The sequence below is a fragment of the Pelophylax lessonae genome (assembly GCF_965119305.1).
Source record: "Pelophylax lessonae genome assembly, chromosome: 1".
Classification (NCBI taxonomy): Eukaryota; Metazoa; Chordata; class Amphibia; order Anura; family Ranidae; genus Pelophylax; species Pelophylax lessonae.
The window spans coordinates 265,675,537-265,702,541 of NC_138768.1; the positions used below are offsets into that span (position 1 = coordinate 265,675,537).

A 27,005-nucleotide genomic window follows, 5' to 3' on the forward strand; every position below is an offset into this window, starting at 1 on the left:
TTATAGCGCAAAAAATAAAAATTGCACAGGTGATCAAATACCACCAAAAGAAAGCTCTATTTGTGGGAAAAAAAAAGGACATAAATTTTGTTCGGGTAAAGCGTCCCACGACCGCGCAATTGTCCATTAAAGTAACGCAGTGCCGAATCGCAAAATAGGGCCTTGGTTTAGGAAGGGGGTAAAACCTTCCGGGGCTGAAGTGGTTAAAGGAATCGGACAGAATTGCAGGTGTACACTGTCCCTTATCAGTAACAGGAAGAACAGGAGCCAGCCAGGGATTGGAGTGACAGGCAGAAGGAGCCCCAATGACAGCTGCTCGGTGTTCTCACCCTCTGCATTCTACGTCACAGCCACCCACCTCCTAGCTGGGGAATAGGAAGGCGGAGCATGTTAGGGGCGGGGGTTGCGGTGTGACATCTTGGGGGTGGGGTTCTGATATGACATCTTGGGGGCGGGCCGTGGTTTCGCATAGACATTTGAGAGCGATGAGCGTTGAAGGAAATGACAGATCCGAAGGAAGCGGTACATAGGCTGGAATTGAGCTGCTGCGTCCGGGGGATGGTGAGTGTGCGATCATGATCATCACTTCCTCCTTACACTGTATGGATCCATCCATAGAACACACACACACATTGCTGCTCATTGGCTACAGCCTTACATGTCCCAGTGTGTCTGTATAAAATATGGATGTCCTTATCTACACATTACAAGATGAAGAAGTACGTGTACATATGTGTATATTATATATATATATATATATATATACACACACACACTGTATATAGATGTACACGTGCTTGTTGATGTTGTAAAGTGCAGATAATAATTGTGTACTCTTAGCCCACACTTCTGTGCCCTGCTATACTCCTAAACTAGAAGTCTTTTGAGTTGTGTAGGACACATTGATCTATATACTTCCCAGATCCATGTCCCCTAATCCACCTGCATTAAATGCGTTTAGAGTATCTGATCTGCCCCTGGACACAATTCTATTTTTAACATTTTTTTTTTTTTTTCCAAATCAGCTAAACTGATCGCATCTAAACGCAGAGTGCCAATTCTACTTTTAGGCTACAATCCGTGATTTAGGTCGGTGCGAATTGGAACCATCTGATCCTGGTGCGGCAGCAGCTGTCCGTACAGCCACTGATGACCTGCGGTGATTGCTGCTGGACACACACAAAGGATGGCTGCGGCTACCAGCAACCTGTCATTCTAGAGTGTAAATAGTTGCCTGCACACCTACCCATTTGTCATCACATGCCCAGGGCCAGGGCAAGGAGTGGGCAGGATGGGTAGACGCCCTGGGCACTGTGGTATCATGTGAGGTGGGGGTGGGGGGGATTTTTATTGGAAGAGGGAATTTGGCACCAGGGACCACTTTTGAGGAAGAAAATTTTGCCAAGGACTTGGGGCGGGTGTCAGCTCTTTAATCATTTCAATACCATGGTGTCAGGATGACTGAAACATCTATTATTACATTGTAATCAGGGCTAAGACAAGGGGTGAGCAGCAGGGACGGCTGCCTTGGGCACCGTGGCATCATGTGTGGGGGGAGGGGGCACCACAAGGATATTGGAAAGGGATTTGTGTTGCAAGAGGGAATTTGGGGGCGGCACGGGGTAAGTATTGTTCTAGCAGGGAGAGATTTGGGGGGGGGGGGTGCTAAGAGTGGGGATTTAGGGATAATTGTAAAGGGAGTGGGGATTTGGGGAGATTTGTAATGGGAGTGGGGATTTGGGGAGATTTGTAAAGGGAGTGGGGATTTGGGGAGATTTGTAAAGGGAGTGGGGATTTGGGGAGATTTGTAATGGGAGTGGGGATTTGGGGAGATTTGTAAAGGGAGTGGGGATTTGGGGAGATTTGTAATGGGAGTGGGGATTTGGGGAGATTTGTAATGGGAGTGGGGATTTGGGGAGATTTGTAAAGGGAGTGGGGATTTGGGGAGATTTGTAAAGGGAGTGGGGATTTGGGGAGATTTGTAATCGGAGTGGGGATTTGGGGAGATTTGTAAAGGGAGTGGGGATTAGGGGAGAATTTGTGCTGTGGGAAAGGGAGGATGTGTACTAGGAGGGGAAATTTTAGGGGTAGAGGATTTGTGCTGAGAGCGGAGATTTCAGCAGGGGGCGAATTTGTACTGGGAGGAAGGGGAGTTTATGCTTGGGGGGGTAAGCATGCAGATTAGTGTTTTTGGGGGGGATTTTTTGCTGACAAATAATGCTTAAATATACATCTTGGGGGGGAGGGGGGCGGGCGCAGTTTGCCCTGGGCTCTATATGACCTTGTTCAACCACTGCACGTGCCTGGCGAAGGGATCCTGCGTCACTCCGAAACTTTTCACTCTTGTTTGTGATGTGATCATGTTTCAATAAAGCCGTTTGGACTCAATTTGCTGATCCGTGATGTGCTGGCAAATATTTACACAGTGTGATGTAAGATCCAGTCTCCAGCTGGTGGTTGCTGCAGCACCCAGTATCCTAGAGCCTTTTCCAGGAACGTGTGCAATGGGTATATGGATGGTTATCTGTCATTATAGTGAACAGGGTCAGCCACCTAGCCACCCACAGCTGCAGCAGGAGTCAGAAGATTCCTGCCACTACAATTCGCACCTGCCTGAATCGCAGCTGTGAATGTAGCCTTAGATCCATCTAAACTGGCTGTTTAGCCCATGTGCGTCAAATGCTGGAGTTTCCGGGCACCCATGAGGCACAGGTGATGTATTCAGCCTGTCAAAGTCTATCACAGCCTAAAATACTTGGCTGGCTGCTGTCCAGCTTCTGTATGTGTTCAGAGACATTTGCCCAGAAAGAATAGGACCCTGACCCTGAACACATAGGAGCCTAAACCCGAGTACCAGGGATCCACTGATACCAGTGCCCATACTTTTTTTTTTTTTTTTTCAAGTACTCGCCAATATCTAGTAGTAGTGTTGTAACAGTTACCATATTATTTTTTTTTTTTTTTTTTTTTTTTTTTAGTGCTTGTTCACACCATACATGCATGAAAACTGATGGGAAAACCGTACAGATTTCACTAGCAGACATGAGTTTCACATCAGTTTTCATGTGCATTTTCAGTGAGTTTTTGCAGCCTATTCACATATGTGTGGGCTGGCCGCAGTGCGATTTGAAAAAGAGTCCTGTGTGATTTCAGTCTGGTTCAGGTGCGACTTCTAATCTCATACACTACAATTCTCATTAGAATCGCACCTGAACCGTTGAACGAAATCTCACCAGACCGTGCTTTGAAATCGCATTACAGATTGGCCAGTCTATAGGTATTGGTTTTAGTATCGGAGCATTCTCAGGAGTATAAGCACTCGTGCAAATGCTTAGTATTGGTGCCAATACTGGTATCGGTGCAATGCTAATGAGTACTACCGAGTACAGCATTAAGATGCCACATTTCTGCCTATCCTAGAATTTTATAGGCTGCTGGACACTGCACCTGTAAACTTAGGCCGGCCATACACTATACCAGGGATATGCAAACTGTGGCCCTCCAGATGTTGCAGAACTACAAGTCCCATGAAGCATAGCAAGACTCTGACAGCCACAAGCATGACACCCAGAGGCATGATGGGACTTGTAGTTTTGCAACAGCTGGAGGGCCACAGTTTGCATATCCCTGCACTATACAATTCAGCCTTAGACTGAGACACGTGGGCTAACAGGCCAGTGTGAAGGAGGTCTTAGGCTAGCTGTGGGGGTGAGTGAAAGAAATGGAACAGATTCCTCCCACTAATGGGCCATACACACTATACGATTGTCTTTAGATTTGCCAAAACCATATACAGGGTTCGTACGGTCATTAAAAAAACCTGGAAAAGTTATGGAATTTTGATATGACACTTTCCAGGCTTGGAAAGGTCATGGAAAAGTACGATTTTAGAAATGTTTTGGAAAAGTCATGGAAATCTGGGGAGGAGCGGCGGGGGGAGCGGATGCTTAAAACTTTATTATTGCAAATGTATAATTTTATTTTATGCTTGTGTACATTGATTTCCAGGTCCGCAGCAGCCGAGGAGTAGATCATGCACCAATCGCTGGCAGCGGGGAGGGCCGGGCCGCGGTTTGCCTGGATGTGACTGGCCAGCAGCAGCAAACCAATCACAGGCGGCGGAAGCGTCACTGGAGGGCGGGCCGCATGAACGTGATGATGACGCGGAAGGGGGGCGGTAACCGTTTCAGTTACCGCACCCCCGCGTCATCACGTTCATGCGGCTGGCCCGCTCTCCAGTGACGCTCCGCTGCCTGTGATTGGTTTGCTGCTGCTGGCCAGGCAAACCGAGGCCCGGCCCTCCCCGCTGCCTGTCATTGGTGCACGATCATTTCCTCGGCTGCTGCTGGCCAGTGACCGACCGTAGGGCAAACTGCGAGCACCTACTGTACCAGTCCTAAGGGAATGTTAAAAATAAATGTAAATAAATAATTAAGCATCCAATCCTGAGTCGCCTTAGTTTCTGTGAGAACTCTTTTCTGCCTCATGGGACTGTTACTAACAGTTAGGTTCGGCCTAAGAATAGTAAGCGCCGCATTTTGTCCAGCTGCACCTTCATGACTCACTGCCACCTGAACAGCTTTATTTGGGCAAGCAGGAGCACCACTGTTCTTTCTCCCAAAAGTAAGTGCCGCATTTGTGCACCATCAGATCTGTGCCATCCATACCAGTCCGCCTGCACCTCATGACACTGTCGCTTGGGCCTAAAAGATTACTGTGCTGCATTTTGTGCATCTGACTGTCTGTGCCATCCATACCAGTCCGCCTGCACCTTATTACTGTCGCTTGGGCCTAAAAAGGATTACTGTGCTGCATTTTGTGCATCTGACTGTCTGTGCCATCCATACCAGTCCGCCTGCACCTCATGACTGTGGCTTGGGCCTAAAAAGGATTACTGTGCTGCATTTTGTGCATCTCACTGTCTGTGCCATCCATACCATTCCGCCTGCACCTTATAATGACTGTCGCTTGGGCCTAAAAAGATTACTGTGCTGCATTTTGTGCATCTCACTGTCTGTGCCATCCATACCAGTCCACCTGCACCTCTTTAACACGTATACATAGACATTTCATGAAACATTAGGTCATGAATATTTACGTGAAGTCATGGAATTTCATTGGTGAAAATGTGTATGAACCCTGCATATAATATGAGGTCAAATTTAAACACTTTCAATTGGTATGCAATCAGGCAGGCCCTTGCACTACATAGTTGAAGGTAAATCTAAAGAAAATCTAACAACAAAAGTTGTATAGTGTGTATCCAGCTTAATGCCCCGTACACACGCAACGATTATCGGCCGACCGATCGTCCGTCTTTTGTCCAGAGTGGTGTTTTGTTAGTTGGAATGTGCCTAGACTGCACACTAATTTTCTCGCCCGACAGAATTATACTTCAGAAGTGATGTCATGTGTTGGTTTACTTTCTTTGTGTTCTTCGTCTCTAAACATGCCCAGTCTTGCTCATTAGATTTTTCCCTGTCGAAATCTGTACTGACTGCACGAAAATCGGACGTGTTTTGACGGCGGACAAAAATTTTATAGCCTGCACACCAGATTTTTTTTGGCCGAAAAGTCAGAGTCGGTTGTCGGAAGCATCATACTAACAAGCCGAAAATCGGCAGATCGGTCGTCGGACGAAAATTCCCTGCCGATTTTCGACGCGTGTGTATGAGGCTTTAGGCTACACAGCATGGATGGTGATCGCTCATGCTGGCTATTATTTTCTAGCAGCTGGCACATGAAGCTGTCAGAATATCCAAACAGTGACTGCATATGATTGGATGTAGCCACTTTTCAGCTGACCATTTTCCACCCAGCTCCACCAAGTCAATTGAAAACCAGGTGTTGACGACAGGGCCACCCACAGTTCCCAATTAGGCTGACTCAGGAATCAGCCATAATTCAAGGCATGTATGGTAGGCTTTAGGATGTTACTATCCAATCTGTAAAGGTTGAGGAATATTGTCAAGCTAGCTATAATGTTGATTTGGCATGGTTACTGGTGGGAAAGGGACAGCTGCCAGTCACTAGTCTTAGATAAACGGCCAGTGTACTAATAAATTAGAAGCCTGCAAAGTCAGCCTTGGACTTTTATTTGTAAATAATGGAATACGATAAGGCTCCGTTCACATGTAGGCGTTTTGGGGCGTTTTTGGGGAGTTTTTCTGCTCTAGGATCAGCTCTCAAAACGCCCAACAAGACAAATCCTATTCATTTCAATGGCCCCTGTTCACATCTGAGCGTTTTGTTGCTGTTAGCAAAACGCCCAACGCTCAAAAAAGTAAATGAGCTTCTTTTTGGGCAGATTACAGGCGTTTTCCATTGGTCTCTATTCAATCTAAAAACGCCCATAAAAACGCCTGAAAAAACGCCTAAAAAACGCCTGTAATTAGCAACGCCAAGATGTGAACGTAGCCTTAGAGATTGCATACTTTGGCCTCACACTTTCTGGCTGTACTTGTGTAAGTGCCAGTGCTCGCTTATACACCTGTATAGTGTATGGGGAAAATATGTGAGCACCCAGAGTATGCCCAGCCAATTAGGTCTATAGGCTGTTGTACGTACCACCTGGGTATTCCAGGGGAGGGAAATATGCTAGGATTTATGTTACACGTTCTCAGGTGCCCATGTGGAAACCATATTTCCACTTTTACAGTAAAATTTGAGAAAACCCTGCTTTGTTTGTTATGTGTTCCCATTCACGCCACATGTTTAAAAAAGAAAAAAATGAAGTCCATAACCTTTAGATGTTTCTAAGGAGGAGGTGTCATGGGCAATTCTATGAATTTCTAGACATTCTCAGGTTTCTTTGTCCCCACACTATCCCTCATTAACCACTTCTGGACCAGAGGGTTTTACCCCCTTAATGACCAGGCCATTGTTTGCGATACGGCACTGTTACTTTAACTGGCAATTGCGTGGTCATGAGACGCTGTACCCAAGCAAACTTGAAGTCCTTTTTTTCCACAAATTAGAGCTTTCTTTTGGTGGTATTTGATCACCTCTGCGATTTTTATTTTTTGTGCTATAATCAAAGAGTGCGTCAATTTTGAAAAAAAAAAAACGTTCTGCTATAAAACACAGCCAATACATTTTTTTAAAAAAAAAATCTAATTTTTTTTATCAATTTAGGCCAGTATGTATTCTACTTCATATTTTTGGTAAAAAAAAATCTCAATAGGTGTATATTGATTAGTTTGCGCAAAAGTTATAGCGCCTACAAACTATGATCACCATCTTATCCCCTTGCAGAATGGCGATCTGCCTTGTTTACATAGACAGATTGACGTTCTGCCTCTTCCGGGGGATGATCGCGGGTGGCCGGCGGACATTAGGTCCGCTGGACCCGTTGATTGACATCCCCGCTAGCCAATCATGGTGCGATCACACCTCCTGCGACACAATGGCAGCATCTAGTGGCTATTGAACGAATTGACATACAGGTACATCATTTTGCGCAATAGCACCACTTTGTCGCAGTATATACACGGAGGCTGATCGCCAAGAGGTTAATATAGGAGAGTGGTTTCAAATCTAGTTTACACTGCAAGAATAGGTTTTTTTTTTTTTTTTTTCTCATTCCTGGAGATGGGCCCTAGCCGTGCACTTTTGCACATATCAGTGTTGTAATGTGGAGCTTGTGATGCTGGCGCTCTGCAATGTCAAACTAGGCAGTACTGACAAGGTAAAGCTCACATGACCTGTACATGTGGAGAAGCATCAGCACATGTTCAATAAGGAAATGGTGCAAACAGAATTGGGATACTTCAGCATATGATACCATTGTTGCATGTGATGTTACCTGCACTTCGATGATAAAGATAAAATAATTGCAAGGTCTACATCAGGGATCTTCAAACTATGGCCCTCAATTTGTTCAGGAACTACAATTCCTATCATGCCTTGTCCTGTCTGGGCATGTCTGAGTTTTACAATGCCTCATGGGATGTTTAGTTCCACAACAGCTGGAAGGCTGTAGTTTGAGGATCCCTGGTCTACATGAACCCACAGACGGAACAAAGATAACAGTTGCATGATCTGGCCCATTTCAGCAGAGCTGAGTGATAATCCTGAATTTTGTAGGTAGTTACAGGTGCCATATGCTGTTCTTCAGATTTTGGAGTTGTATTCTCTTAGGTGACTGATAAACTGATAGAAGGATCCTGGGAGGATTTGGCTACTCACTCCCCCTTCCTCCAGTGAAATTAGCTTTACATGCGAAAGAAAAATAAAAGGGTGCCGGCTTGTTTGGCCACCATCTAAAATCTGTGGCTATTTTAAAGTGGTTGTAAACCTCAAACATGAAATATGAACAAAGCATATCCCTCTATATTGTGTACTTGTCTCAGTTCAGAGCACATAGTATCATTTCTGTCTGCTGCCTCATTCCTCTGCTATCAGCATGGGTGACTTCTGATGAATTTTCCTGACACCAGAAGCAAAAAGGTGACAGGAGGGATCTCCAACTGATTATCAGCCTTATCCCTGTTCCTGTGTGCTGTGTGAAGGGGGTGTGTCCCTTTAATCCAATCAGCTCTCAGAGCTCTCCTCACCGAGCTCTGCATAGTGTAATTTCAGCTCTCCACCCCATTTTCTTACAGCTCAGACAGGCTTTATAAATTCTAGACTTTGAATGGGTGTAGAGAAGAGGACTGCAGATAAACAGGTACAAACTTGCGTAGGAAGATTTGTTTCATCTGTGTATCATCTGGGGCCAGTCACTTCACTGGGTATATGTAAGGGTTTTCAACCACTTTAAAGTCCATTTACTAATTATTTTATCAAATTCCAACTTGCAGATGACTTCTGATGTATGCAATGTCTCTAAAAACGCTCAAGCTGGTGGTGACGGGAGATGACTTTGGTTACTGTCCCCGCAGAGATGTTGGCATCGTAGAGTGTTTCCAAGCTGGAGCCATCTCTAATGTGTCTTTGCTGGTCAACGGAAACTCAGCAGCTAGTGCAGCTAACCTAGCAAACAGGTAAGACAGACATAGTTTTGTGTGAATCATTATTTGTTTTGTTTGAACATATTTTCCACCATAGACTTGTGGGTTCTTGCGTCAGCAGTTACCACGTTTGCATGCTTTTCTTATGTTTGATTTATGTGTGACACCACACCCAGCTAATACCCTTATAATCCCTTGTATTACTTATCTTCAGAGTTAAACCAATCATCGGAAGAGACACCTATGTGGTTGGTCCAATAAATATTGATCATATGATTTTTGATAGACCCCAATTAATCACCTTCTGGTTTCTTTATCATTCAGGGATTCTGTTAGCAAAATGCATTTGAGTTCCCTGATCAGTCTAGCAACTGTGCCCACAACCAGTGGGTTATATTTTCCCAAATCATCCTCTAAAACTGTATGTGGACAGGCACCTTCTACACCAGAAACGGGATACTACAAACTTTCATAGGAAGCCCCTCTACAGAACGTGTCAGTCCTTGTATGTCGGAACATGATGAATCTCTTGTAAGGTGGTTCAGCTCAGGGCTCTCATCTGTTGTCCTTTTACCAACTCCCTTTTTTCCTCCTGTCATCCAAATTTGCTCTTTCGTCTTTTTCCTCTTTATGGGCAGGAAAAGTCTGGACCCACTCCTGTTTTCAGTGCCTGGAGTAGATCAGTATTTTAATGTGACTTACTATGGTAAACTGACCTGGTGTGGATCCTTTCTGTTGGTGCAGGAGCAGTGAATGGATGTCCCTTGGAGTCCACTTGACTGGCAGCGACGGGTGTCCTTTCTGGATGTGGTGATTGCCGCTTCCTTGTCTCTAACTTACATGTGTCAAACACAAGGCCCGCGGGCCGAAATTCGGTGCCTCCAGGCCATTTCATGTGGCCCTTGCACCTCTCCTGCAGCTGCGGTTCCCCTTTATACGGCTGTTGAGAGGCTCATCTCTGCCCTCCCGTCTCAGCAGTCAGCAACAGAGAAGAGGACAGATCTCTTTCTACAGATCCTGTGCCTCTTTATTCAGCCACAGGACCCCTTTGTCTCTGCCTGCCCTGGTTTCAGACTTCAGCCCTCCTCTGGTCCTCCTCCAGACCCTGCACTTTCTTCCTCCCAGATCTGCCCCCAGCAGCAGCACAAGGTAAGAGGGGTGCACTGTGATGTAAGGGAGGGTCGGGACTCTTGACTTCTGATGGTGGGGGCCTCTTGATATCTGATCTAGTGGGGGGGGGGTCTCGATATCTAGTCTTACAGATACAGAGGGCAACAATAATGCTGATGCGGCCTGCAATGAAATTGAATTTGACATCCCTACTCTAACTGGTGGGTACTAAGCTGTGCAGAGGAAGTAGCCTGGGGATGATGTGTCTCTGGTTAAACCTCCCAACAGCAATGGCATAAATGCTGGAAGACCTTTTTTTGAAGCTCTCCATAGTGCCCCTGACTTTGTTCAGGGGGAAGACAGCATTTCTGGCTCCCTACTGCCTGCTTGAGTATTCTACACTTACCCCATATTTTCTCCTCCCGAGTTCAAGGAAAGGAGTGGGGGTGGATGTTGTGTTGCTGACTGTGATGTGAAATCTCTTGTTTGGTGGATTTCAGGAGTCCTGGCATGGTTGACTGTATTTTAGCCATGACTTTCTATTGTTCGGGGCTTGGAAGGGATTATGTGAAAGTGTAATTTCTTCCTATGTTCCAGCAGGATAACCGAGATTCTAAAGTGGTTGTAGACCTCAGACATCAAATATGAACAAAGCATATCCCTCTATAGCAGTGTTTCTCAACTCCTGTCCTCAGGACCCACTAACAAGCCAGGTTTGCAAGAAAACTGAAATGCATCACAGGTGATATAATTTGCTGCACAGTGATTGCAGTATTCTAGTCTGCATCTCCCCAAGGTAATACTTAAAATCTGGCCTGTTAGTGTGCCCTGAGTACCGAAGTTGAGAAACACTGCTCTATAGTGTGTGCTTGTCTTACTCAAGAGCACTAAAGGCCCGTACACTTACCGATCGTCGGCCGACGACCGATCTGCCGATTGTAGGCTTGTTAGTATGATGCCTCCGACAGCCGACAGCGCACATTCGGCCGAAAAGAATCTGTCATGCAAGCATTAAAATTTTTGTATGCCGACACCAGAGCGGCCGATTGTTCGCCAGTCAGTACAGAATTCGGCCGACAGACCCCCCCCCCCCTTCCCTCCAATCAGCTGTCAGAGCTTTCCTCACCAATCTCTGCAGAGTGTAGCTTAAGCTCTCTGTCCCTTGTTTTCCAACAGCTCAGACAAGCTTTAAAAATTCAGTACTCTGTACTGATGAAGTGAAGACTGTAGATAAACAGGTACAACTTTATATAGGAGGATTTGTTTCATCTCTGTGTATCACCTGAGGCCAGTCACTTCACTGGGTATATGTAAGGGTTTACAACCACTGAGGCTTGCCTGGCTGTCTTGCTTTCACACTCTTATGTACTTTGAAATGGAGACCAGGAACAAGCATGCAGAAAATGACTTCTTACGTTTCTCTGACTCCCCTAATCTGCATACTTTGTTCTGGGTTAGTGACTCAGAATTAAACCTAGTGGATCAGCATAGAAGCCAGTCAATTAGCATTTTAATTAGGGAGGTCAGAAACCGCCACACCTGTATTTCTCTCATGACCAGTTTACGGGACTGTACAGAACAAGGTAATGTATGCTTTGAAGGGACTCCAGTTGATTTTCATGAATTCACTCTTCAATTTTGCCACTGCTATGAAAGGGATAAATCACCTTGATTATGCTCCTTTGACCCACCGATCTGTGTGATGCAAGCCAAACTTTAGTTACAAGTTCCTTATCGTAGTACAAGTTCAAATCCGTGCACAAAGGTCTTTTATCACTCAGATAATACATATAAGAGCACAAATGTCTTTTATTGCAATATGCAAGATTACACGTAGGCATTGTGGTTGATTTAATAATGCTGGAGAGTGCAAAACCTGGTGCAGATCTGCATAGAAACCTATCAGCGTCCAGGTTTTTTTGTCAAAGCCTAATTGAACAAGCTGAAGTTAGAAGCTGATTGGCTACCATGCACAACTGCACCAGATTTTGCACTTTCCAGCTTTAGTTCATCAACCCCATGATGTCCTAAAATTAAAAACTTAGTTTGCCTTTTTGCAAGGTTTTTCTGCATTTTCTGCCGCAGGTATAATATACCGATTGGTCTGCATGCAAATCTCTCAGAAGGGATCCCAGTATGTGGAGAACTTCAGCACAACTCCACCCTTATCGGTGCACAGGGGGTCTTTCGTGGTAAGATGGGTATCCGAAAAGCACTAGCGCAAGGTCTTCTCAACATGGCAGAGGTGGGTATGTGATATAAAGTAACCAGAGTTTGATTTTGTGTACCAATATGTTTTTTTTAAATAACCAAAAAACCATAAATGCCACATTTTCCTTCTTCAGATATATTTTAGAAAAATGGCAACATAAAAGTGATGTTTCCCATATAAACCAGTTGAAGGGCAGAGGGTCTGCCTACACATTACTTTCAACAAGTTCCAATTCCCTACCCCTCCTTTGCATCCTAGTGCCACTGTCTCTTTCTTCATGATTCCCACTGCAAGCCACCACTTTCAGACAGCTTTTTATTTCAATCATTTTCAAAGCCACATTTCCACCAACAAAAAAGATGTACCTATATTTGCATTTATAGTTATATTGCATGGGTGGTAGTAAATTGCCTTAAAGTGGTCCTATAGGCTGAATTGTTTTGTTTCAGAATGCAAGAAGGTAAACTTTTTGTGCGCAGCATCCCCCCCTCTTAATACTTGAGCCCTATCTCAATCCAGTAATATTTACGAGAGCACCGGCTCTCCTAGGTTCCTCCTTCATTGGCTGAGACACAGCAGCAGGAGCTATTGGCTCCCGCTGCTGTCAATCCCAGCCAGTAAGGAGGGGACAGAGCCATAAGACACACAGAGGTTGCTCAGGAGCGAGCATGCACGAGTGCCCTCATAGCAGACGGCTTGCTATGGGGACACTTGGCAAAGGGGAAGGGTCAGGAGCACCAGCATTGTACCTGAGAAGAGAAGGATCAGGGCTGCTCTGTGCAAAACCAACTCAACAGAGCAGGTAAGTATAACATGTTTATTACCTTAAAAATAAATAAATAAAAAAGACAAGCCTTCCTTAACTTTTTTTTTGAACTACACATGCACAAAGATCTAAAGTGTTTGAACTAGCTAAAAATAGTCATGTATTTGACCAGTATTAAGGTTTCACATTACATGTTCCCTTGGTAAGCAGGCTGTATTTTGTTCAACTTTTTGTTTTTTTTAGGCTGCATGGCACTTTTTTTTCCTCTCTGAAATGCGGCTGAAGTCTATCAGAACGCGCACATCCAGGTTCAGGGGCAGTTTGTATCCTACAGCTTTAAGACAAAGTTGTCCTATGATCAGTCTAAAGCCTCGTACACACGCGTCGAAAATCGGCAGGGAATTTTCGTCCAACGAGCGATCTGCCAATTTTCGGCTTGTTAGTATGATGCTTCCGACAACCGACTCCGACTTTTCGGCTGAAAAAAATCTGGTGTGCAGGCTATAAAATTTTTGTCCGCCGTCAAAACACGGCCGATTTTCGTGCAGTCAGTACAGATTTCGACAGGGGAAAATCTAATGAGCAAGTCTGGGCATGCTCAGAGAAGAAAGAACACAAAGAAAGCAAACCAACACATGACATCACTTCTGAAGTAGAATTTTGTCGGTCGACAAAAGTCCAGTGCAGTCTAGGCACATTCCAACCAACAAAACACAACTCTGGACAAAAGATGGACGATCGGTCGGCCGATAATCGTTGCTTTACTCTCTAGTCCACCTGCCATACCACCACCAAGGCCTTCAAAGCTTTCATCTGGACTTTCAGGTATTGGTGCAGCTGACCCAGCCATGGTGTTGACCATCACTCACACTATGGAAGAGGGGATTATCTAACTGACTCTTTCTCTTTAAATGGCTTGCCGATTCTCTGCCAATATAAATAGCATATGCTGCACTGCACAAATAATCGCACCAGCATCTTGTCCTTGACATCATTCTAATCTTATTGGAAAGCTCAGATTTGGAGATCGTAGAACCCACGCATGTGAGAACTACCAACAAGGGTATTAACATGGGCTTCACATTTTCCCCTTTTAGACTAAGGTTTTTTTTTTTAGCCTACTGCAGAGCCAAGTAAATTGTCCAAAGGACTCTAGTTGCGTTCCTTAAAGGTACAATACACAGCAACTGTAGAAGAAAGCTGAAAAGCAATCCCATTTTCTGCTAAAACCACCAGTCTTTATGCAAAATCCATCCATAGTACAGACAGATCTTTCCCTGGACATTCACATGTGTATAGCGCGGTTCCTTAAAGGTAGTGCTTTACACGTACAGGACAGAACTCTGTGGCTGATGGTGTCTACCTTTCTATAGGTGGAACTTTCCCCCCCCCCCCCCCCAAAGGGTGCTCTGTGTCCCCTAGTGAGCTCAACATGAAATGGATTTTATGGCAATAAAAATCTGAGAATAGTGGTGAAAGATTAATTGATGGGCATTGTAGGTTCACTATGCTTCTGTTCTAATCTGTTCCCAAGAAAACTGCATGTTGTGTTGCTACAGTATGCCCCTGTATTGTGAAGTCCTGCTCTAATCAAGAATATAAACACTGGAATTTATAGTCTTGCCTAAAAGTTACCCATTCCTCCTCCTGGTGCATATTCATAAAAAGTAGAGACCCCATAAACCGCAAGGTGTGTGTCTGTGTTTTTTTTTTTTTTTTTTTTCCTCTTGAAAGGATTACTTTCTGTGGTTAGTTTATTTGCAGTCTGTGCTTAGCAGACTGACTTTTAAATTGTCATACTTTAATGCAGGTAGAGTGTTTGTCTCCCGCATTGGCCAAAATTTTCCAGCTGCCGGAGTCTAGGTCATATACAGGACTTTATTGGTTAAGCCATGATTTACGGTTTTGGAAGCGGTGAAACAATAGATATGATTTTCCTTGTGTTTACTTGGCAGGTTCGCCAGGAGCTGTGTGCTCAAGTCAGACTGTTTCGGGAGTTGACAGGACAGAATCCTCAGCATATGGATGGACATCAGCATGTTCATGTTTTACCAAGTAAGATATGATGAGAAAACCATTTACAGAAACATAATGTAGGAACTGGGAAAAATATAAGATTTGATGTATCAATGTGTGCTTATGGAGCAGACCTGAAGTTCCTTCCGCTTGGCCAACAGTCAGCATAAAAAAGCTTTAACCACTTCAATACCGGGCACTTTTCCCCCTTCCTGCCCAGGCCAATTTTCCCCTTTTACCTCTGTTGCATTTTGAATGACAATTGCGCGGTCATGCAACACTGTACCTACACCAAATTTATGTATTTTCCCTCTACAAATAGAGCTTTCTTTTGGTGGTATTTGATCACCTCTGGGTTTTTTCCTTTTTGCTAAACAAATAAAAAAAGACCGAAAAGTTTGAAAAAAAAAAAAAAAAAAGTTTTTTTGTTTGTTATACAATTTTGTAAATAAATAAGTTTTTTTCCTGCACTGATGAGACTGCACTGACAGCCACTGATGAGGAGCCACTGATGAGGAGCCACTGATGAGGAGCCACTGATGAGGAGCCACTGATGAGGAGCCACTGATGAGGAGCCACTGATGAGGAGCCACTGATGGGGAGCCACTGATGAGGAGCCACTGATGGGGAGCCACTGATGAGGAGCCACTGATGGGGCGGCACTGATGGGGCGGCACTGATGGGGCGGCACTGATGGGGCGGCACTGATGGGGCGGCACTGATAGGCGGCACTGATAGGCGGCACTGATAGGCGGCACTGATAGGCAGCACTGATATGTGGCACTGATAGGTAGCACAGATATGCAGCATTGATGGGCACTGATAGGCAGCATTGACGGGCACTGATAGGTGGCACTGACGGGCACTGATAGGTGGCACTTATGGGCGGCACTTGTGGGCAATAATGGGCACAGGTGGGCGACACTGAAAGATGGCAATGATGGGCACTGGTGGGCAGCACTGATAGGGAGGGCACTGGCGGGCAGCACTGATGGGGAGGGCAATGGGGGGCTCCCTGAGCCCTGATTGCCATCCCTGGTGGCCATAGTGGGCATCCCTGGGGTCATAGGTGGGCATCCCTGGGGTCATGGGTGGGCATCCCTGGTGGTTCTAGTGGCCCGGGGGGCGCGCAGAGCTGTATTATCCTGTCGCCGTCATATGACGTCCGGTGAGGATAATGCAACCACAATCCCGCCGTCAATCTGCTATAGGGCGGGCGGGATGTGGTTAAAGCTGATCGGGGAAGGGGGGTGAATAACAACACCCAGTAATATTCAGTAATTGTCTAGAGGAACTAAATGCATTCTGGGATGTGGCCCCAAAGGTCCAGTGGTGGGCTAGGAATGGTTGTTATCAAACCGTGATTCCTTCAGCATCTATCCAATTGGACCAGATTTTGTTGAATTCTCAGGCAGTTATGACTAGTATAGGTCAATTTTTTAGAGCAGGAGAAGCACATTGATTGTTACCTTCCACTCTACCTCAGTGAGGGTGCGGGGGGACCTTCCATTTGACCAAAAGGGTCTGCCTTGCATAAAATGGCAAGTAAAATATAAACAGTTTAATATAACGGCTGTATACCATATTGTCAGTCATACCCAATAAGAAAATAAGAGGGTCTTGGGCCAGCGATCGGCCACCCACAGGGTTAATGGTAGCCACTACCTCATTGCAAAAGACCTGGAAATTGGGGCAGGTCCACAGCATATGGATGAGGGTATGTTCCTCTGTAGCACATCTCTGACAAACACTATAGATATTGAGATATATGTATCTTACAAAAGTGAGTACACCCCTCAAATATTTTTAATATTTTATTATATCTTTTCATGTGACAACACTGATGAAATGAAACTTTGCTACAATGTAAAGTAGTGAGTGTACAGCTTGTATACCAGTGAAAATTTGCTGTCCCCTCAAACTAACTCAACACACAGCCATCATGTCTAAACCTCTGGCAACAAAAGTGAGTACATCCCTAAGTTAAAATGTCCAAATTAGGCCCAAAGTGTTAATTATTTGTGCAGCCACCATTATTTTCCAGCACTGCCTTAACCCTCTTGGGCATGGAGTTCACCAGAGCTTCACAGGTTGCCACTGCAGTCCTCTTCCACTCCTACATGACAACATCACAGAGCTGGTGGATGCTAGAGACCTTGCGCTTCTCCACTTTGGATGCCCCACAGATGCTCAATAGGGTTTTGGTCTGGAGACATGCTTGGCCAGTCCATCACCTTTACCTTCAGCTTATTTAGCAAGGCAGTGGTCATCTTAGAGGTGTGTTTGGGGTCATTATCATGTTGGAATACTGCCCTGCTTCAATATGATCAGGGGGATCATGCTCTGCTTCAGTATATCACAGCACATGTTGGCATTCATGATTACCTCAAATAACTGTAGCTCCCTAGTGCCAGCAGCACTCATGCAGCCCCAGACCATGACACTCCAACCACCATGCATGACTGTAGGCAAGACACACTTGTCTTTGTACTCCTCACCTGGTTGCCGCCACACAAGCTTGACACCATCTGAACCAAATAAGTTTATCTTGGTCTCATCAGACCATAGGACATGGTTCCAGTAATCCATGCCTTTAGACTGCTTGTCTTCAGCAAGCTGTTTTCGGGCTTTCTTGTGCATCATCTTTAGAAGAGGCTTCCTTCTGGGATGACAGCCATGCAGACCAATTTGATGCAGTGTGTGGCGTATGGTCTGAGCACTGACAGGCAAATGTGAGGTGTGTACTCGCTTTTCACAAGAAAAATTAGGGAAATAGAAAGAGACGAAAGCACCATATCTGATGAGCCACCGGGGAATGGTTACAAAAACATATCAACCTACAATAGGTGTAGCAAAAAGTATCCAATTTAATTGTAAATACAAGCCAATGCAACATGTAGAGAAATTATGTAAAACAAAACACCTAAAAAGTGCATGGAATTCACCAAAAATGACTCCTTGACTGGTGCAGCAAGTATAGAACAAATACAGATCAATGAGTATGGCCACCAAAAATGTAGGTAATCAGTGTTCTAAAGATGCTGCGACATTGAACTGAGTCAGTGGTTGTGCGCCAAACAATAGCATATCATGGACACTAAAGTGGGGTACACACTAGTAGAAAATCTGCCGAAAATTCCCGTCCGAGGTAAAATTGTACGATTTTCGGCTAGTGTGTACACAACTTTCAGCAGCCGATGTCAACATTTTCAACGAAGAAAAACAGAGGGACAAACACAAATTTTTATCGTCCATCCCCAGACGACCAATTTTCGTTTAATGTGTATGCAGTGCGTCCGTGAAAAATCGGATACAAAAGACCGCGCATGATCTGAAGTTACTGACGACCCGGAAGTCTAGGAACAAATGTCCCAAAAAAAAATGGGACGAGAAATTTCCTAAACCTTATGCACTGTCAACTAAAAACGGTTATGTCCGCTGAGCATGAGAGAGAAAAATCGGAGGATATTTCGTATGATTTTCGTCAAGTGTGTACGAGCCTTATGCCTGCTGGATGCATACAGTGAAGCAGTAATTCAGGCACAGCCCAGAGAAGCAAAAGTCTAAACAATGGACTGGGCTGCTAGACAAGAGGTGTCTTATCTGATAAGAAGTAATTGACAAAACATAAGGCTAAATACGGCAGCCGTAGCACGAAATGGCAGGTAAGCGGCAGTGGAAAATCAGCAGCGAATGTCAATGCAGCAGTTTTAACCATAGACCGGAGCTTCATAAACTTATCATATGTAGTAACAGCATAAGTGGGCAGTGAGCAGTATATATCAGTCAGAGCAGCAGGGACAGAGAGAGCAACAGATAAACTGCAAAGGAGGATATGAGTCCTAGCAATTGAATAGTTGCAGCAGGGTACGGCACTAATAGGCAAAATACAGAGAATTCAGCAGGATGACCACTCAGATTGAAAGGCTAAAGCCCGTAGTGTATGGGTCTGGATTCAAAGTCTACACTCCATCATAAACCCAACAGTCCGAGTGTAAAGAGCCAATCCTATAGCTCAATCTGAGTGGGAATAGTCACAGCTAAATGAAACCTGGTACCTGGTGTATCCGAGTCTCCTTCTTACATATGCCTTCAGTATGTCACCACCATATCCATCAGAATATATCATGAATGCAAACATACAATGCTTTAAACTGGATGTGTAGTCACTGCTCTACATTGCATCTCCTACTGCTCCTATCGTGGCTGCTTCTGTGGCACGCTCCCACATTGGTGAAAATAATGACCTGTGTGATCAATGGCGTCTGGAGCAGTAGAGCAAAGCGTCTACATGTTTCGCTGAAAGACCAGCTTCTTCAGGATTTCACTACTTTACATTGTAGCAAAGTGTAATTTTTCAGTGTTGTCACATGAAAAGATTTAAAATATTTACAAAAATGTGAGGGGTGTACTCACTTTTGTGAGATACTGTAGGTAAATTAGCCTCTGTGGGGTTTAGTAGACTCTATGGATGAATTTGAGCTGGGTGAACCTGTCTTTGGCTGAAATCATATCTGTCGAAAAGTGGCCCAAGCCAGTGGTCAATCCTGCTCAGTAAAAGAAGGAAGATCTGCAAACCATCTCTGATAAGAGGCCATTGAACCTGGGTCCGTGTGCTGATTTAATCACTGAGTAGATGGAGGAAAGTGATTTACCGTGCCTTGAAAAAGTATTCATACCTCCTTGAAATTTATTTCACGTTCCAACCAAAACCTAGATGTATTTTATTGGGATTTTATGTAATAGACCAACACAAAGTGGCACATAATTGTGAAGTGAAAGAGAAAAATAAGTCGATTTCAAATTTATTTTACAAATAAATATCTAAAAAGTGTGGCATGCATTTGTATTCAGCCCCCTTTACTCTGCTAACCCTAGCTAAAATCTAGTGGAACCAATTGCCTTCAAAAGTCACCTAATTAGTAAATAGAGTCCACCTGTGTGTAATTTAATATCAGTATAAATATAGCTGTTCTGTAAAGCCCTCAGGTTTGTTAGAGAACCTTAGTGAACAAACCACATCACGAAGGCCAAGGAACACATCAGACAGGTCACGGATAAAGTTGTGGAGAAGTTTAAAGCAGGGTTAGGTTATTAAATATCCCAAGCTTTGAACATCTCACTGTTCAATCCATCATTCGAAAATGAAGAGTATGGCACAACTGCAAACCTACCAAAACATGGCTGTACACCTAAACTGACATGCCTGGGCAAGGAGAGAAATTATCAGTGAAGCAGCCAAGAGACCCATGGTAACTGGAGGAGCTGCAGAGATCCACAGCTCAGGTGGGAGAATCTGTCCACAGGACAACTATTAGTCGTGCACTCCACAAATCTGGCCTTTGACTGGCAGGAAGAAAGCCATTGTTGAAAGAAAGCCATAACAACTCCCGTTTGCAGTTTGCAAGAAGCCATGTGGGGGACACAGCAAACATGTGGAAGAAGGTGCTCTGGTCAGATGAGACCAGTATTGAACTTTTGTATCCTAAAAACATAAGGCTATGTGTGGCAGAAAATAACCACTGCACATCACCCTGAACCCACCACCCCCACAGTGAAACATGGTGGTGGTGGCAGCATCAAGTTGTGGGGGTGCTTTTTTTCAGTAGCGACCGGGAAGCTGGTCAGAGTTGATGGGAATATGGATGGAGCCAAATACAGGGCGATCTTAGAAGAAAAACTGTTGGAGTCTGCAAAAGACTTGAGACTGAAGGGGAGGTTCGCCTTCCAGCAGGACAACGACCCTAAACATACAGCCAGAGCTACAATGCAATGGTTTAGATCAAAGCATATTCATATGTTAGAATGGCCCAGTCAAAGTCCAGACCTAAATCCAGTTGAAAATCAGTGGAAAGGCTTGAAAATTGCTGTTCAGACGCTCTCCATCAAATCTGACAGAGCTTGAGCTATTTTGCACAGAACAATGGGCAAAAATGTCACTCTCTAGATGTGCAAAGCTGGTAGAGACATCCCCAAAAAGACTTGCAGCTGTAATTGCAGGGACAGGTGGTTCTACAAAGTATTCACTCAGGGGGGCTAAATACAAATGCACACCACACTTTTCACATATTTATTTGTAAAAAAAATTGAAAATCATTTTCCTTCCTCTTCACAATTATTTGCCACTTTGTGTTGGTCTATCAAATAGAATCCCAATAAAATACATTTACATTTTTGGTTGTAACATGACCAAATGTGGAAAATTTCAAGGGGCTTGAATACTTTTTCAAAGCACTGTATCTAGGCCCCCCTGTTGTCAAGAGCTCCTCCAGCGAGTAAGAGGATAGGGAGATCCCGTGGAGTAATTGCATATGAGCTGCATTCAGTTGAAAGTATCTGAAGAGCATATGATTCAGTAAGCGAAAAGGCTTTTTAAACCAACTTTATTTAAACAACACACAGTTACATTTTATTAAGTTTAGTAGGATGAGGAACGGTGCGAGACGGTGTATTGCCTCACACTTCTCTGCACTGAAAAAAAAATACAGCCTGCTGTAATTTTTTCAGCATACACTGCCTGCATGCCATCACAATACATTTCTCCTTGTCTTGCAGTAGGACTGAGCTGGAATAGCTGTCCAACACAGTCCAATCCTGTTAGATCAGTCTTTTCCCTATAAGGGGGGCTGGTTAGGGCTGCCCATACTACCAAAGTAAAGCTTGCCTAAAACAAAATAAACAAAAAAATACTGTATAAAGAATTCCACAAATTCAAACAGGGGGAGCCGCTAGATGGATTACCTCGGGTGCTAATGCAGCGCAACCAACCTCCACAGTTCAATATTCTAGATAATCATCAAAGGCTGCAGCACTCCAGAATTTGATGTTGTGGAGTTGGGCAGCCTTTGATGATTTTTTTTAAATATATTTTTTGTATATGGGAGGTTGTGTCTGCTGACAAAAAATGCAATTTGCCTGGCTCGACCCTCTGGAAGATCTTTGTATCGCAAAAATTTTCAAAGCCACATTACAACGAACAATTTCGATGCTCCAATCTTTGCATTTACAGTGCATCCGGAAAGTATTCAGAGCGCTTCACTTTTTCCACATTTTGTTATGTTACAGCCTTATTCCAAAATGGATTCAATTCATTATTTTCCTCAAAATCCTACAAACAATACCTCATAATGACAAGGTGACAGAAGTTTGTTTGAAATCTTTGCAAAATTATTAAAAATAAAAAAAATCCCATGTACATAAGTATTCACAGCCTTTGGCACCAATTACAGCCTCAAGTCTTTTTAAATATGATGCTACAAGCTTGGCACACCTGTTTTTGGGCAGTTTTTCCCATTCATTTTGCAGGACCTCTCCAAGCTTCATCAGGTTGGATGGGGAGCATCTGAGCACAGCTTTTTTCAGATCTCTCCAGATATGCTCAATCGGGTTCAAGTCTGGGCTCTGGCTAGGGGCACTTAAGGACATTCACAAAGTTGTCCCATAGCCACTCATTTGTTATCTTGGCTGTGTGCTTAGGGTCATTGTCCTGTTTGAAAGATGAACCTTCGCCTCAGTCTAAGGTCCAGAGTGCTCTGGAGCAGGTTTTCATCAAGGATGTCTCTGTACATTGCTGCCAGTGTTGGGGTAGTTACTCAAAAAATGTTATTAGTTACTAGTTCTGTAAATTGTAATGAGATTTCTTTACTAGTTACTGCATTTGAAAAGTAACTTCACTACTTATTACTTTCTTAATTGACCGTGTAGAAGATACATGGACAAACATTTTACTCTTTCTGCATAGAGTTTAGAGCCGGTTCACAATGAGGCGATCCGACTTTGGGGGGCGACCTTTGAAGTCGCGTGCACCGCGACTTCGGCGCGACTTGCAGGGACTTCACATAATGGAAGTCTATGCAAGTCGCTCCCAGGTCACCCCAAAGTAGTACAGGACCCTTTTTCTAAGTCGGAGCGACTTGTGTCGCTCCTATTATAGAACGGGTCCTGTACTACTCAATGGACCGCGACTTGTCAGGCTGACAAGTCGCGCTAGTCTGAATGAGCTTTTATTGTATAAATATTGAACCATATGAAAGAACAATATCCCCTTCTGCACAAAGAAAGAAATATGCCTCACTGTAAAATCCAAAAACAGGATAAAGAAGGCCATTTTAAAATGTCAACCACACACGTTTCAAAACACAGGCTTTGGGAAACATGAGAACAAAACATGAAAAAACAGAATAAAACAAAGTGCAACAAAAAGTCATAAACTTCATCCCTCTCTATTCTTCGAAATAACGATTGTATCGCATAAGTAAAAGCCTTTCAAATATTTTATCCGACAGCCTGTTCCTCCTTGGGGTCAGAACATTACTGCTCAGACTGAAAAGCCTTTCTACCGGTGCACGTGACGGTATTGGAGTGTTGTACTGCTTTGCAATTTCCTTAATCCTGGGGAATCTGGAGAGAACCTCCCAGTCAGATCCAGGCATTTTTAAGTATTCCATGACTTCAGTCTCTGCGGTGTAGGAAAACTCCTCTTTAAATTCAAAAAAGTCATTGTGACTGGAGGTGGCAGGGCTCTGAACTGCTGGTTTCATCAGTGGTTCTTCAGGAATCCGGGCACGACACTTAGCAATTAGCATGGTTTTAACAGCATCTCTTCTCTTCTCATCTTTGAGCCAGCGGACCTTTATTTTGGGCATTGTGGCAACAGCCATCAGAGCATCCTTGCTGTCCAAGACAGATGCAAATCTGTCTTTGATTGCCTGTGATATGAAATAGTAGGCTACATTAGACAAACATATACAGTTCAATTAACAGCTTTTACAGCCTCCTAAATTATTCAATATGTGTTTACCTGTACAATAGCATCAGGCATGCCAGCTGTCATCTGGGAAAGACCATCCTTCAACGCAAGCAACTTTGACATGAGAATCTCTAAGGTTGGCAGGAGGGTGCCGTAGTAGCAATCCTCTTCTCCTTGTAGTATATCTAATGCAGCAGCTAGAGGACTTAACACTGCACAATATTCCTTCAGGAATTGATACTCTCGCTCAGTGATGCTCTTTACACTCAGTCTAGAAAAAATGGTGTTTAAATCTCTGATTGGGATTTCTGTGATGAGAGACAAGGCGTCATGAGTTGAGTTCCAGCGTGTAGCAATGGGTATGATGAGCTTTCGTTTTAGCACATCCTCAACATGGTCTGAAGCCATAGTAGAGTGACTAGTTTTTGTCCAGAGAGCTGCACACTTGGCAAGAGCACTTCTGTAAACTGCTCAACAGTCACTGTTACTGGTCAGCCATTTCTCCAGGTCATTTTTTTGCGATGAGGTTTACTGTATGTGATGCACAGCGCAGATGAGGCGGCAGTGAAAATGTCTCATCTGATTCTGTGGAGAGTGTTTCGGCAACATCAGTAAAAGTGACCTCCCCCTCCTCATCAGATGGTTCGTGAGAGTCAGACCCCTCATCAGGATGGGATTCAAACATTCTAAAGGCTTTTACAAAATTGCTGCCATTATCAGTGACACATGCTGTTACTTTGTGATAGTCCAAAGGATGAATGAACCTGTTCTATTTTGCTAGCTATGACATCCTAAGTGTGTCTTCCTCTCACTCTCTTGCAGGCAAGAGCAGCCTTCTTGCGTTTAAAACGAATGCTGGCTATCCAGTGCACCGTCCATTCCTAAATAACTTTTGTTGTTGGCGGACCAAATGTCCGCAGTGGTACACACATGATCCAGGGACTCGAATGTTCTTTTAAGCTTCGATTCTATGTCGGAATAGCACGTATCCATGTAATGTGAAAATGTTTTCCTGTCGGACGTTGGCTTGCGACTGCGAGCAGTGGGTATTTTATCTAGTATTTTTCTAAACCTGGGCGATTCAATGGTTGACAGGGGAAGCATGTCTTCTACAATGAACCCTGCAAGTAGCCTGTTCATTTCGTTTTGTGTTACCTGCTGTGCTCCAAGGCTTGAGAAAAGCTTAACTTGTTTAGGCGGGGTCGGCTGAGTGACTCCTTCAAGTGACTGGTGAGCAGGATCCTTTGCCACAAGTTTTGTATTGCCATGCTGGGCTGACCAATGCTTAGAAAGGTTGCTCATTGAGTTGGCAGTAGTTGAAAGAAACTTGTCGCCTGGACATAGTGTGCATTTCACACGAATATTTTTGTCATTTCGAGCAATAAACTGAAAGTAGTGTGACTATCGCCAGTGGCTGAACCCACCTGTCTCCTTCTCCATCTGATCTCCATTCGCTACACGATCTCTATGGAAAATAAAGAAAGGTTGGGACTTTAAATGAGAGACATGACAAATATGAAAATACCACATTTGATACATGCAAAAATGAATAGACATGATGTATGAAATACAGACATGAGTAAACTGGATGGTAAAAACTAGTAGATAACCCCCAAAATGGAAACTGGGGGGGGGGGGGGGGAGAAGAAAATCCTCACATTCCCATAACTTACACAGTAGATCTGGCAGTGAGGGGGCATGTAAAGCGTCTCCCACGGGAGCTGAGGGGGCCCGCGGATGGGGCGAAAAACGCCACACGCAGAAGGGAGTGTGGCATCTGTGGATAAAGGTTGGATTGTTGCTGGTGGCCACATGGAGGCGTGTATCTGTGTGAGATGAATGAAATAAGTATAAAGTAAGTAAGCATGTATATAAATATTATATAAAACACTTCATGCCACTTGCATATTGTGAATGAGAAAGTGAGCGCGTGAACTGATAGAAAGGGAAACTGGGAAGTAAGGTAAGTGCAGTGTATGAAGAAAGTAAGAAGTGAGTGATCATTTAGACTGGGTGTGAAAAAAAACTAAGGAGGTATCATAATGGGACTAAAATAAGTGCCATAAAGAAAAGGAAGGGGAAGGGAGTAAGTGATAAAGAATACACCCAACTAGCCGCAGTGCCTGCCTGGGTTGTTACAGAGGGGAGGTGGGGAAACTCGGTGCATAGACCGGCAGGAGATGAAAATGAAGACTTACCAAGAGAGTGGATGATCATGCCAAGATAAGTTAGTATTCTGGAATCTGGATTCGCCACAGCAGGCCGCTGACCCTGATGTGCCCAGCATCACGTCATTGCGAGGTGCCAAACTGTCCAGCGGGCTACCTCAAATGCACTGGGGTGGAAATGCGGCTAGACGGCGTGTTGGCACCAAAATGACGTCCCACGCCTGCGCAGGGCATGGCGCCGATGTGCGGCGGTGCCGCCCACCCGATCCCCCGCGCTCAGAGGAGATGTCGATCTCTATGGCAACGGGCGGCGGCACACGCGCCCATGCAAGCCACACACGCACCACACGGCTTGGGTAACGCAGGAAAGCGCGTTCCTATAGCCTAGTAAAGTAGTTACCAATATTATTATTGTAATGCGTTACGTTGCGTCGTTACCCAAAAAAGTAATGTAGTTACTGTAATCCGCTACTTTGTAACTCATTGCCCCCAACACTGATTGCTGCCTTCATCTTTCCCTCAATCCTGACTAGTCTCCCAGTCCCTGCTGCTGAAAAACTTCCCCACAGCATGATGCTGCCACCACCATGCTTCACTGTAGGGATGTTATTGGCCAGGTAAGGAGCGGTGCCTGGTTTCCTCCATACATGATGCTTTGCCATTCAGACCAAAGAGCTCAATCTTTGTTGTATCAGAGCAAAGAATTTTGTTTCTCAAGGTCTGAGAGTCTTTCAGGTGCCTTTTGGCAAACTCCAGATGGGCTGCCAGGTGCCTTTTACTGAGGGGTGGCTTCCGTCTGGACACTCTACCATACAGGCCTGATTGGTGGAGTACTGCACAGATAGTAGTTGTTCTGCAAGGTTGTCCTCTCTCCACAGAGAAACCGAGTGACCATTGGGTTCTTGGTCATCTCCCTGACTAAGGCCCCTCTCCCGCGATTGCTCAGTTTGGCCTTGGACTTCATGGCTTGGTTTGTGCTCTGACATGCACTAATAACTCTGACACCTTATATAGATAGGTGTGTGTGCCTTTC

The 27,005-nt window shown here is 44.5% G+C and overlaps 1 protein-coding gene across 1 annotated transcript in view; it reads left to right on the plus strand.

Annotated features, from left to right (window-relative positions):
* The first annotated feature begins 429 nt into the window (after window positions 1-429).
* Window positions 430-27,005, plus strand: part of YDJC (YdjC chitooligosaccharide deacetylase homolog) — a 41,540-nt gene continuing 14,964 nt past the window's right edge. Inside the window, exons 1-4 of the mRNA XM_082247899.1 lie at window positions 430-561; window positions 8,802-8,984; window positions 12,147-12,306; window positions 14,995-15,094. Coding sequence (XP_082104025.1) covers window positions 8,812-8,984; window positions 12,147-12,306; window positions 14,995-15,094 — 433 coding nt within the window. The 5' untranslated portion in view covers window positions 430-561; window positions 8,802-8,811. The remainder of the gene's footprint in view (window positions 562-8,801; window positions 8,985-12,146; window positions 12,307-14,994; window positions 15,095-27,005) is intronic.